Here is a 12,533-nt window from a genome sequence, read left to right as displayed (position 1 = left end):
GAGGAACATTTTTGCTTGTATAGTAAGTGCGTGTGTGCTTGTGTGTATGTGTTTACGCGTGTGTGTGGTTGTGTGTGGCCGTACTGGGATCGTGCTTTCGGCCAGTGTGTATGTGTGTGCACGTGTGAATTTCCGTTTGTGTTCCTTTTCTACAATCAGAACACACTTGTAAATTAGCTCTGTTGTTAAAATTGTATATAGCTGTTGCTGGGACCTAATGTCAAGTTCTCTAGCAGTCGCAAATTAGCTTTGTTGTTACACGGTTGCACAGCGTCAGTGCCGCGACAGTGTACCGTTGTTTTCATTGAAAAGGCAACGAGAGAAGAGTTATGCCTAACACTGTATTACACAATGGATGTACACGAGTCATCCGGCCACGGCAGACAGAGATACAGTTTGTGAAAGAAAGAGATCTTTTACTTTTGCAAACCTTTGAAGCTCCATTGCAGCCTTTTCAGTTGTCATCGTTTCACTTCACCTGAGTTCCGCGAACTACGAGCAGTCCGTGGCTACGCCACGTACTCCGATTGTTCCCAATTTTTAAATCAGGAGGGCATCGTCCTTGACTGTTCGTATGTTGCGCGTTAGTAGTATGTATAGGGAGGGCTTTGCGCCAGAACGCTCCCTTTATATACTACTCGGATTGAAGGCCATGTAAATAGATTCTTGACTGAGGAAATAATGATAATCATAGAGCCGTAACGGGTACCCACTGTCAACCAAGATTCCACCTCCAACTGTGAATTTTGAGAGTACATTATTTAGACACGGTTATTCACATAGTTACCAAGTCCAATCCATAACAGCGCACGCCTGGTGCGATCTCTTCTATTAAATTTTAGTTAGTATTGCGTTGACTCGGATGGAGAGCCAAGGATTTATTATAGACATTATAGCGCAACGTGTAGTACCTTGGTCCTTTTTCTTTTGTATAACTTAGTATTATTATTCTTTTATTCCACGATGGCGTTACGCCAATAAGGATGATTAATAAGTGCGATAGAACTGGTACTAGCCAGAAACAGCTAGATGGAAATTAACCGGGAGGCAAGAAGCAATGGATCATGAAAAACAAGCTTGGGCAATAACGTTACACGTTCGAGATATCAGAAACCAGGGGATGCGCGGAGCAGGAGCAGGCACTGCTCAAAAGAAGACTGGATGCATTGTTTCGGAAAGAATTTCTACGAGGTTGGGTTGTGATGTCGATAGGGAGTGAGTTGTAGAGGGTGAGGTACTGTTGATGGTGGAATCTCGGTGCCTGTTCGTGTGTGCGTGTCCGATGGGGTAGGTCCTTGTCTGTCGAAGGGTGTATGGTTGGTGTTGACGTTGTGGTGCAAGATGTGGTTGTTGCAGGTGTGGTGGGGAGGTTTGATGGTGGATTTCCCATGCTAGTAGGGCTTGTTTAACAAGGATTCGTGAGCTAAGAGTGGGGAGCTTTGCGTGATGGAGGAGGGAGCTGTGGTGAACTGGTGCAAAGAGGGGAATCCGAAGGCAGATGCGTATAGCACGGCGTTGAATTCTCTCCAGTGTGTCCCGCTGTTGCTGTGTGGTGTTGGAGAGGGCAAGGCTCCCATATTCGAGAACGGGTCGGATGTCGGTTGTGTATATTAACAATAGGCTGGAAGGGTTCATTGTGCCACGTGTCTTGTGGAGTTGGTGTAGTAGTTTTTTGGCTTTGTTGGTGGTTTCTATGATGTGTTGGGTCGATCACAAATCGTCTTGGAGTGTGACACCAAGGTGCCTATGTTGGTGGACCTGCTGCAGCCGAGTCGAGTGTAGTGTGATGTGGATGGTGTGTTGGGGTTGGAAGGAAAGGACGACGGTTTTCGTGGTGTTGACGAGGAGAATTGAATTCGCGTTCTCCCTGCTTTCGTGTGCAGGAGAATATGCAGGTGCGACTTCTGCGATACTTTGGGAATTGTGTGTTGCTCCCTGCGTGGGAGCTCGCGCCTTTCCTGCAATCTTGAAAATTTCACTTGGCTGACAGCTATCCGGGGCACACGAGAAGTCCATCGAACCGTCCACTGGGCAAACCTGCAAGAAAGCACCACTGCCTACTGAACATACAGTTTTTTTTAGGGAATTCACCCCTCATCAGTTGAGCTTGAGTAGGCCGAGGAAGCTTTTTTTCTGAATAACACTACATAGTTATACTATAGTGCTCTCCCGACCTAACCATCACCAGGGATACAAATTTGCAGGAATCGTCGTTGAACTAATGGACAGTGCAGTATGAAAGAAAGTTTATGGAACAACCAGGAGACAGAAATATATACTAGCAGCACTGAAAGACGCAAATGTGAGTTGCAACAATAGAAGTGAGAAAACAAACCCGAAATGTGTGCTAATAATGTGCTAGTCCAGTACGACAAAATGATACCGATATTAGAGAGGTTCCGGGGTACGATTTTCCGTGCCAAAATCCGTGTGGGCGCTACGGATTGTTCCAGGCGTGCTCCATACGATTTTTCGGCACGGAGAATCCGTGTGGACTGGCTTTCACACGAACCATGTTTCGTATGGAGATTTTGTGTCATCGGGTGCAGAAAGATTTTTCGCGTACAAATTTGGTACGAGAAACATCGATTTTCCGCGGGAAGTTTTGATTTCGGTACAAATTTTCAAAATAAAAAGGCATAGCGCGGGAATGTGACGTGTTTGCGATGGTAACCTGGGCAATGACGGCAAACACATACTGTAAGTTCCGTACTCCAGAACATTTCCCTGCTCGAAAACGACGTATAAAAAATCCGTAGCGCCTCTACGGATGTTGGCACGAAAAATCGTACTCCGGAATCTCCCTATTAGCCGAATAATGCGTCGAGAACGGCAATGGCCAAACCAGGCCACTACACTCAAAAGAGAAGAAACTTGAACATGCATTATAGAAATAATTCCACTGAACTACACCAAGTTCCGCAAGCGAAATCGGATTCACGTGCATGAACGTTTAGTAATATTCGCAATCACACGTTGGATTCAGATCTGAGATATTGACATGCATGACAATTGGCTGATGGGAGCTCAGAAAACCTAACGGTAACAGTGAGGTGATTGCTGCAGCAAGGACGACGCGCACAAGAAGGAAGGTCATGTTGCGCAAGTTGATACCTAATACCAACGGCAGTGATAACAGCCTCAGAACTGGATCGCGTACCTTTGATCTTTGCCGGCGAATCCCACAGCATGATGATGAAACTTGGCTTGAGCTCGACAGTTCGTTTCCGTGACGAAAGACGGACTTGAAATTGTCGACGTTGAGTAAAAATAACGTTCCAGAGCAATTGAGCCAGTGGAAAGGAAAGAAGAAAGCTGTTACAAATTTTGACATTATCCAGCGACTTTATCACCATCTTTCGAGCTTTTTGGGCAAGTGTGGGAAGGAGTTGTAAGTACAGCTTTGAGCCAATGACCTTCAGCGAATCGACACCTGTCAGTGATATAACATTTCTTCCGCTTGGCTAGGAGCTGACGTGCTCCTTCCAGCTCTGGTTCCCGTCATCCCAATCCAGTGTGTCCAAATTCGAACGATGTTTGGCTTGGTTTCACACTATGTGTGACCAAGAAAAAGCGAATCGTAGACGTAGCTAACAACCTGCAGGAAATGGGACTACTAGAGTTTCCGCAGTAGAGCCTTGAAGACCCTTGGTTCAGGTTGCACGTTTCTATATTGTAGCGGGAATGGTGAACAGTGGCATTTAGAATTTGACTTGATTTCAGGATAGGATGGACGTTCTTCCGTGCTTCTGGGCTCTTGGGTAATTGTATAAGCTGTGCTCTCAGACAATGCACAGCCCGAGTAGAATACACCATCGGTTCCCCTTTCAACTTCGTGTCGGCTCAAAATACTCACACAGTCGGCTCAAAGAAGAACAAGGATATCTTCCCCATGTCCATAATCGGATATCTTCCCCATGTCCATAATCGGATATCTTTCCCATGTCCATAATCGGATATCTTCCCCATGTCCATAATCGGATATCTTCCCCATGTCCATAATCGGATATCTTCCCCGTGTCCATAATCGGATATCGTCCTCATGTCCATATCCGGATATCTTCCCCATGTCCATAATCGGATATCTTCCCCATGTCCATAATCGGATATCTTCTCCCATGTCCATAATCGGATATCTTTCCCCATGTCGTGGATATCTTCCCCCATGTCCATAATCGGATATCTTCCCCCATGTCCATAATCGGATATCTTTCCCATGTCCATAATCGGATATCTTCCCCATGTCCATAATCGGATATCTTCCCCATGTCCATATCCGGATATCTTCCCCATGTCCATAATCGGATATCTTCCCCATGTCCATAATCGGATATCTTCCCCCATGTCCATAATCGATTATCTTCCCCAATGTCCATAATCGGATATTTTCCCCCATGTTCATAATCGGATATCTTCCCCCATGTCCATAATCGGATATCTTCCCCTATGTCCATAATATAATATATAAATGAGAAAAGCAGTGGAAAACAATAAATTTGATTGCCGGGGTCCTGTGACTGAGTGGAGACGCCACAGGCCTCCCCCCCCCCCCCCTCCCCCCTCTACCTACATGCATGACGACTAGCGCAAGAGCTGTTTTTTTGTAGAGGGCGTTGCACTGTAGTAGCAACAGTTCAACGGGGTCAACGCACCGTCCGACCTAGCTACGACCGTCCCCAAGAGTACATAAGAGAGTACATGTACTCTTGCCGTCACTGATTGTAGTGGACTGGACATGTTCTCAAGGGAGTCGTAAACCTACGACTTCCTGGTGCATCTACTTGTACCGGTACTTGTACTTGTAGAACATTGTACAACTGTATGGAATTTGATGCGAACAGGCGGATTATTCCAATTTATGCGATTCGTATGCAATTTGCCTCGAATTATGCGATTATTCGATTTTGGTTAGAATTATGCGAAAAATCATGCTAGCATAATCCGTCAAGGCCTACTGCCGAGCCGCGTCCTTGGCTTATCCCCTGCAGGGTGAACATCGTGCACGATCACATTTCAGTCTACCGTCTTTCTGAAATTGCCACTCGAACTTGACAATAGAAGCTGCTTTTCGTATGTGCAGTTACATTGAGCTATGGTGTTTTTGTCTTATGTTTGTGAATCCTTCCCGAAAGCAAATGCCGGATTTTATGCATTCGTGTAATTACTCAGCGTTATTTGCAATAATAATAATAATAATATTAATGACAACTCCTGTGCTGGACGAGTATTTGTTGTCATCGATTCAATTTATTTTACTCTTCATAGGCTATCAGATCATTTTCCTTATTCGGTCTATTTATAACCAGTATCTATAATGAGAGTGTGGTCTGTCTCCGTGGTCACCGGTGTTCATTTCATAACCATAGCCACTTCTTCTTGTTAGACCTTCTCTGGAAGGCCTTTTCTTGCATATTCCAACAGCAGCCAAGGGAGCTAGCTCTCTTGGTTATGCGGACTGGGTCCGATCCTAAAGAGCTGTTTTTATGAACTGTTTTTATGAAGTATCTAATATTGACTGAGTACGAGGTCAATATAGGAAATAAAAGCCGAGTAAAAGACCGAGGCGAAGCCGAGGTCTTTTACGAGGTCTTTTATTTCCTATACTGACCAAGTACGCAGTCAATATTAGATTTATCACGACAAACAGTCCGTATTTCAAATTCCAGTACGATAACCTCATGAATCCCGGTTTTATGATTGCACAATCGTTGCACCACCACCTACTCATGCAATGAAAATGCTGCACTAGGCACCGTTCAACTGCGCAACCCCTAAGCACTCAAATATTAGCATTCAATATAGCCCTAAGGAGTGAAATATGCAGGAATATTTGACTGCTTAGGTATGGCAAAATCTATGCGAGTCAATACTAAGGGAGTGATAAATGTTTTTATCGGATAGGATATGATTATGTTGAATAATCGAGGTTTGTGGGACACTTGTACGTGACCGTTGTACTGGAGTCTGTGGGAGAGCTTTGCCAGGCCAGGGGCTACACACCTGGGTTCCGGGTATGGAAAAATCCCTGGTGTTTCTCCTTTTTTGTTACTTTCCTTTTTTTGTTTGTGCTGAGAAAGAAACGTTGCTGGAATTTTACTACTGTAGTATTAAATTTTGTTCTTGCTGAGAAAGAAACGTTGCTGCATGAAAAGCTTTCTGTTCACGCCAGCGCCTTTGCTCTAGTAACATTGCTGGCTGATAATGGTCATTGCTCGTGATGCTGATGGTGAAGAGAAGCTGGGCTTCTTGGCATTTTAAACTTCCTGACTCTGAGAATGTAGCTTGAACTAAGAGCTCCAAGTATTTTAGTTTTTTGATCTGTCAGACCTATTGTTACAAGCTGCAGAGATGAGGAGCAAGAGAGGCGTTGGTTTAATGCCAATGATGGTGTTTATGGCCATGAAGACGCTAGCAGTTTTCACTTGTCAGGAGGACAGCCAAGTTGGAGCAGGCAGATGACAGATTATTTGGGCAACTTCAGGGGAATATTCGTCCTGCCACTGTACGCTCTGCCAGAATTGCATGCGGAAGTCACGTGCCTGTCACAGTGTACATGTACAAGAGACAACGTGCTTGAATTGCTTATGGATGCAAGCGGATGGAGTGTAGACCGCGTGCTTGAATGCTTATGGATGCAAGCGGATGGAGTGTAGACCAGTTGAGAAAAAGTGATCCGGATATTCAACTAGCTTGGACTGCCATTATTAGTTGGCCAGGTGCCTGGCCCATCTGAACATTGCTCCGAACCAATCCACAGAAACAATACCCACACAGGGAGCCAACTGATAAACTCATTCATCAGCTATCAAACCTTTTATCGAAACGTAATGCAGTGCATGCCTACTACTGCTACTCAAACGAGATCAACAGATGCCACATGTCTTAACAGATACAACGCGGAGGCTCAGTATGTTCAAGAATACAGTGTAGTCTAGACAACTAGAACAACGGGTCTTGCACCTAATGTCCCTGATTTGCTTGCCGAATTTAGGTCCTTGCAATTCCCCGAGGGTTACATACCACAGTATGAGATATATGAGGGATCCCCGGCAGCATGATAGATCCATCGGTACTTGAAATTCTCCTGGACGTTTGTGTGTGGTTATAGTGGTACATGACATGTGATGTACGCCTCTTTGGTCGCTCACACATGATCCAATGACGGCATCGGTTACACTTTATTATCAATTTGTTATGAACTAAGCTTGTCTGCTTACCCACACACTGTACTCTAAAAAGTAGAGACTCTCGCTTGCCATTTTGCTCTAGACAGCAAGCTGTTTGACTATTATCCTTCTACATGACATTGTATATCTTCTTGACACCATGACTTTCTTTCAAGGTCTTGTAGCTATGAAATGTTATTTGCTGCAGGTCATGTGTGTGTGTGTGGGTGTGGGTGTGCATGCGTGAATGTCCCACGTGTGGGTAAATATACAGTTATGTACGTGTTCTGTGCTACACAATTTCACTATCTGTAGCTTTATGATAGCACAGCGGCAGGCATAGCGAGAGAGATTGAGAGAGAAACAGAGAGAGAAGAGCGGAAGGCGTTTTATGTTGTGACTTCTGCAGTACTACATGTATCCGGTACTTGTATGATCGAGCGTACGAGTGTGTATGTGTGTATGTGTGTGTGTATATTTGTGTGTGTGTATGTATGTGTGTGTGTGTGTGTGTGTATAATGTGTGTGTGTGTATTTGTGTGTGTATATATATTTGTGTGTGCATGTGTGTCTATATGTGTGTGTGTGTATATTTGTGTGTGTGTGTGTTTGTGTGTGTGTGTGTTTGGGTGTGAATGTCCCACGCATAGGTAAATATACAGCCACGTGTGTGGTGCCACACGATTTCATTATGTGCAGAACAGCGGCCGGTACAGAGCTAGAGACATACAGACCCAGAAAGACAGAAACAGAGGGATGCGCATAAAGAGTGACAGACAGAGACATGGACGAAGAGAGAAAGAGACAAAGACAGACAGACAAAGACGAACAGACAGACGATCAGACCCAGAAAAACAGAGACAGAAGAGAGGGAGAAACATTTTAAGAAAAAAACAGGAGAGATAGACACACACACAGACTCAGGAGAAAACAGACAGAGACCGACGATCAGACACATTAAGACAAAGACAGAGACAGAAGCAGAGGGACACACAGAATGAATGACAAAAGGAGAGACAGACACAAAGACTCAGAGAGCCAGAGACAGAGGGTCCTTAGGGAGCGACAGAGAAAACAATGAGAATGAGAGCGGCAGATCAAGAAGAAGACAGAGACAGAGAAAAAGAGACTTAGAGATGGACATCAAGATACAGAAGGATAGAAGCAGAGAGAGAAATAGAGACATAAATACAGGGACAGGCCGACAGACAAAGAAAGACAGACAATCATAGAGAAACAAGCAGAGACAGCCAAACAGACAGACCTAGACAGGGAGACAGTTGGAGAGTTACACAGACAAACGCAGACAGTCAGACAAAACTGCTAAGACGAAGACTCAGAGAAACACATAGACAGAGAGAGAGAGAAACATCTAGGCACACAGACAGGCAGACTGACAAAAACAGGCAGAAGGAGAAAGACAGACAGACGAGATATTGACAGACGAGAGATAGACAGACGAAAGGCACACAGACAGGCAGACTCACAAAGACTGGCAGAAGGAGAAAGACAGACGAGAAATAGACAGACCGACATATATATATATATACGGAGAGAAAGAGAGATTGATAGAATAGAGAGAGACAGACAGACGAGAAATAGACAGACCGATAGATATACGGAGAGAGAGAGAGATTGATAGAATAGAGAGAGACAGACAGACGAGAAATAGACAGGCCGGCAGATATACGGAGAGAGAGAGAGAGAGAGGGAGAGAGATTGATAGAATAGAGAGAGACAGAGAGACAGACATAGAAACATGTAGAGACACACAGACACGAGAGATTTCGATCGTTGTTTTTTCTAATACTGAAGTACATAAGAGAGATTGGAAGCTGTATCACAACTCTTGAGTTTCACGTTTCACACGTTCATCAGGCAACTACTATAATATAAGTAGGTAGCAGCAGAAAAACGTATACTGAGGTGAACTCATAAAGCAGTGAGCCGAAAACAAATACGATTCAAAAAGCCGATTCACAAACCAGGTAAAGACAGGAAGAGAGAGAGAGAGAGGAGGGGGGGGAGAGAGAGAGAGAGAGAGAGAGAGAGAGAGAGAGAGAGAGAGAGAGAAAGATATGTGCGCATATACCCTGCACCCATGCACGTGCACACGCACACACACACACACACACAGAAGGGAGTTGATAGGTGGAGAATTGCGAAACCATGGGACACGTCAGACGGTCTGTACCCAGTGTGTCCTCAAGAAGATAAAGCGAGAGATAAAGAGAGAGATACAAAGATGGAGATAGATGGAGAGATATATTTGGCAAAGTACGGCCCTGGCTTAAATCTGGCTTTGGAAAATTTATTTTTCATTGCAATCAGGTTCGGCCTCATTTTCTCTGTGCTGCGCTGATGAGTCCACAAAGGACGAAACAGTTCTGTCCGCAGATTGGGTATAAGTAGATAGAGAGATATATATGATAGAGAGAGAGGGGGGAGGAGAGACAGAGAGAGACAGAGAGAGACAGAGAGAGAGACAGAGAGAAAGAGAGAGAGAAAGAGATAGAGAGAGAGACAGAGAGAGAGAGACAGACACAGAGAGAGACACAGAGAGAGACACGGAGAGAGCGAGAGAGAGACAGAGAGGGCGAGAGAGAGACAGAGAGGGCGAGAGAGAGACAGAGAGACAGAGAGAGAGCGAGAGAGAGACAGAGAGAGCGAGAGAGAGACAGAGAGAGACAGAGAGAGAGACAGAGAGAGAAAGACAGAGAGACAGGGAGAGAGAGAGAGACATAGGCAGCTGTCTTGGCCATTATAATCCAATGTATTCCGTGCGGCGTAGACCAGGTGTGCATTGAGAATCATTTCACAAGGCCTCGCAATAATTATAATGTAATTGTGCAGAAATGTGGTGCAAGTCTTCATACGTTTCACTCAGGTCATGTCTGATATCGGCATAAGAGAAAATCAGTGGGTGTACATCCACTTCACTTGCAGACTTGCGTGTTTAACTTGCGACGGATGCACATGGTACTTAGCTTCTGTGTCAATTGGCTCATTCTGCGGGCGAGTGGTCACTGGCTGAGTTAAATGTCGGAAAAGGTAAGTAGCTCTAGAGTGCAGTATATAACATTATGCCAAGTACGCAGTCATTAGGAGAGACTACCAGCAACGTTGACTCATATACATGTACTTCAATATCTAATTGGATCTGTATGGAAAACGCTCCTCAGTGGTAGTGGAGTTGTGGTTGATCGACAGCGTATCTTTTAGGTACAAATGACATCCATTGATCTTGTTTGAGCGACACTATGCATGCAACCGGACCATGTTGTTGAACGGCTTCATTACCATAGAACTTGATTGGTTTGCCATTTAGCTTGCTGTGTGGCGTGATATTGTTTCCGTGGACTGGTTTAGATTCTTGCCCATGTTTCCAGGCGTCTAGCCAATTAATAGCAGCCCAAGCTATTTGAATAGCCGAATTATGTCTTCTTATCTTGTCTGCACTCCATCCGCTTGAATCCGTAAGCAATGCAAACGCGTTGCCCCTTGCACACTGTGACAGGCACGTGACTTCTGTATGCAATTATGGGAGAGCGTACAGTTGCAGGGGGAATATTCCCGTGAAGTAGCAACATGATCCGAGTATAATCGTAGGACATCAAGTCTTCACTCTACTTGTGAAATGATCAATTCTGCTATGCTCTAATGCAGACTAGCAATAAGAGGCATTTGTCACATAGTAGTAACCATGAGGTACTGAGACTTTGGCAAGCCACCCACTCTGCTATAAATGCTCAAAGTTAATTAATCTATCACCTGCCTGCTCCAACTTGGCTGTCCTCTTGACAAGTGAACACCGCTGGCGTCGTCCGGCCCTGAACACCATTTTTTGGCATTAGCATTCCGCGCACGCAGACGGCATGCGGGCAGGCATACATCATTAGCATTCCGCGTGCTCGCAGACGGCATGCAGACAGGCATACACCACACGAATAAGGCTAGGTTGTGTTGGGTAAGTACTGGTGACGAGGAACTGGTTGGTCTTTGCCGCAAGGTAGGCACGAGCCCGTGAGGCTGCGAGTGCCGCAGAAAGGCATAAGCCCGGAGGCTGTGATTGCCACAGGAAGGCAGAAGCCCGGAGGCTGTGATTGCCGCAATGGAAAGGCAGGACCATAAGGCCATAATGCCGCAATAGAAAGGCAGACCAGTTATGAGTGACTCGCCATACCGCCATACCCATACACAACAGTATTGCAGTGCAGCATAGCATAGTTCGTTATGAGGGAATTGTGTGAATCGAGAAACATCGGTGTCAGGGAGATGATCTTACTGAGGATAGTTTGCTGGCCAGCGTTCGGGCCGATGACGGTGGTGTCCGGATGTAGCGTAGGAATGCATCACTGCGCCACTGCCCCGCGGAGCGGATCTGGTGGTCGGGGATGCCAGCAAGGGCAGCAGTGGTAGCGGCCCCGATACTGAAGCTGTGGCCTGTATAGTCCTGCCAGTTTGCCACGCCGCTGGTGTTAAGCAGCGTGCGTACGTGGGCTGTAAAAGTGCTGCGGTTGAGGCGTTGCCCGTTGGCCAGGATGAACACAGCACTGCCTGGACGAGCAGAGGCGGTTGCAGTGAGGTAGGTGAGCATGGCTCTCACAGCGCAGTATGGCGGCACCGCTGGCCCGATCAGCACGGTCGTACCTTCCCCGGACGGGTCTGTCTTCGAGCGTGGTAGGTGCACATGGAGCATCCCTGACTCGAATGTCAAACAGCCGCGCGTGGTAGGTGCTTCTAGCAGTTCACCGCATCTGAAGAAACCAAAGAACACGGCAAGCATAGCGGCATGCAGGCAGCGCTTGTCGTGAGGGCACATGGTTGGAGCAGCTAGGCAGGTGTCAACCAGACTGCAGAGAATAGGAAACGTGATTGGCAGCCTGGGGTGGACAGCGGCTACTCCATGGCAATGGCAAATACCGCGTAACCCTCGCTTGAGGAAGTGCGCGCCCTCGGTCGGGTCGACATAACCGAGCTCCAGGTGCAGGTTCTTCATAGCACTGAGGTAAACCTTAATAGTCACTGGTCTGACCGACTGGGTTAGGGAGGCAGCAAAACTACTCAGCATTAGGTCTGAAGCGGGAAACGGGGACCGTCTTTGAAGTTGGCAGAACTTGAGATACTTAGATTCGCCGGCGGAATACGTTCGTCTGGTGTTGTCGGATAGAGCGTGAGCAGCATATCGTGCTGCTAATTCGTCCGCGGCAGTTAGAATGACTGGAATAGGTCGGCTGTCGCCCAAGCTCCCGGAACCGCCTCACGAAACGCCTGCATGTTAAAACGAGACAGAGAATCAGCGGCTTTGTTAGTGCATCCTGGAATATGCTTTGCTGACAGAATGAAGCCAAAGTTAGCACACATGAA

The 12,533-nt window shown here is 46.2% G+C and overlaps 1 protein-coding gene across 1 annotated transcript; it reads right to left on the bottom strand.

The window, feature by feature from the left end:
* Nucleotides 1-11,433: 11,433 nt before the first annotated feature.
* On the bottom strand, nt 11,434-12,237 carry LOC135821695 (uncharacterized). Its single transcript, XM_065334692.1, has one exon. The coding sequence runs from the start codon at nt 12,235-12,237 to the stop codon at nt 11,434-11,436; it is 804 nt and encodes a 267-aa protein (XP_065190764.1).
* Nucleotides 12,238-12,533: the final 296 nt, after the last annotated feature.

The sequence above is a fragment of the Sycon ciliatum genome, chromosome 7 (assembly GCF_964019385.1).
Source record: "Sycon ciliatum chromosome 7, ocSycCili1.1, whole genome shotgun sequence".
Lineage (NCBI taxonomy): Eukaryota > Metazoa > Porifera > Calcarea > Leucosolenida > Sycettidae > Sycon > Sycon ciliatum.
The sequence above is the reverse complement of the archived record's forward strand: the minus strand, read 5'-3'. Positions and strand labels throughout refer to the sequence as shown.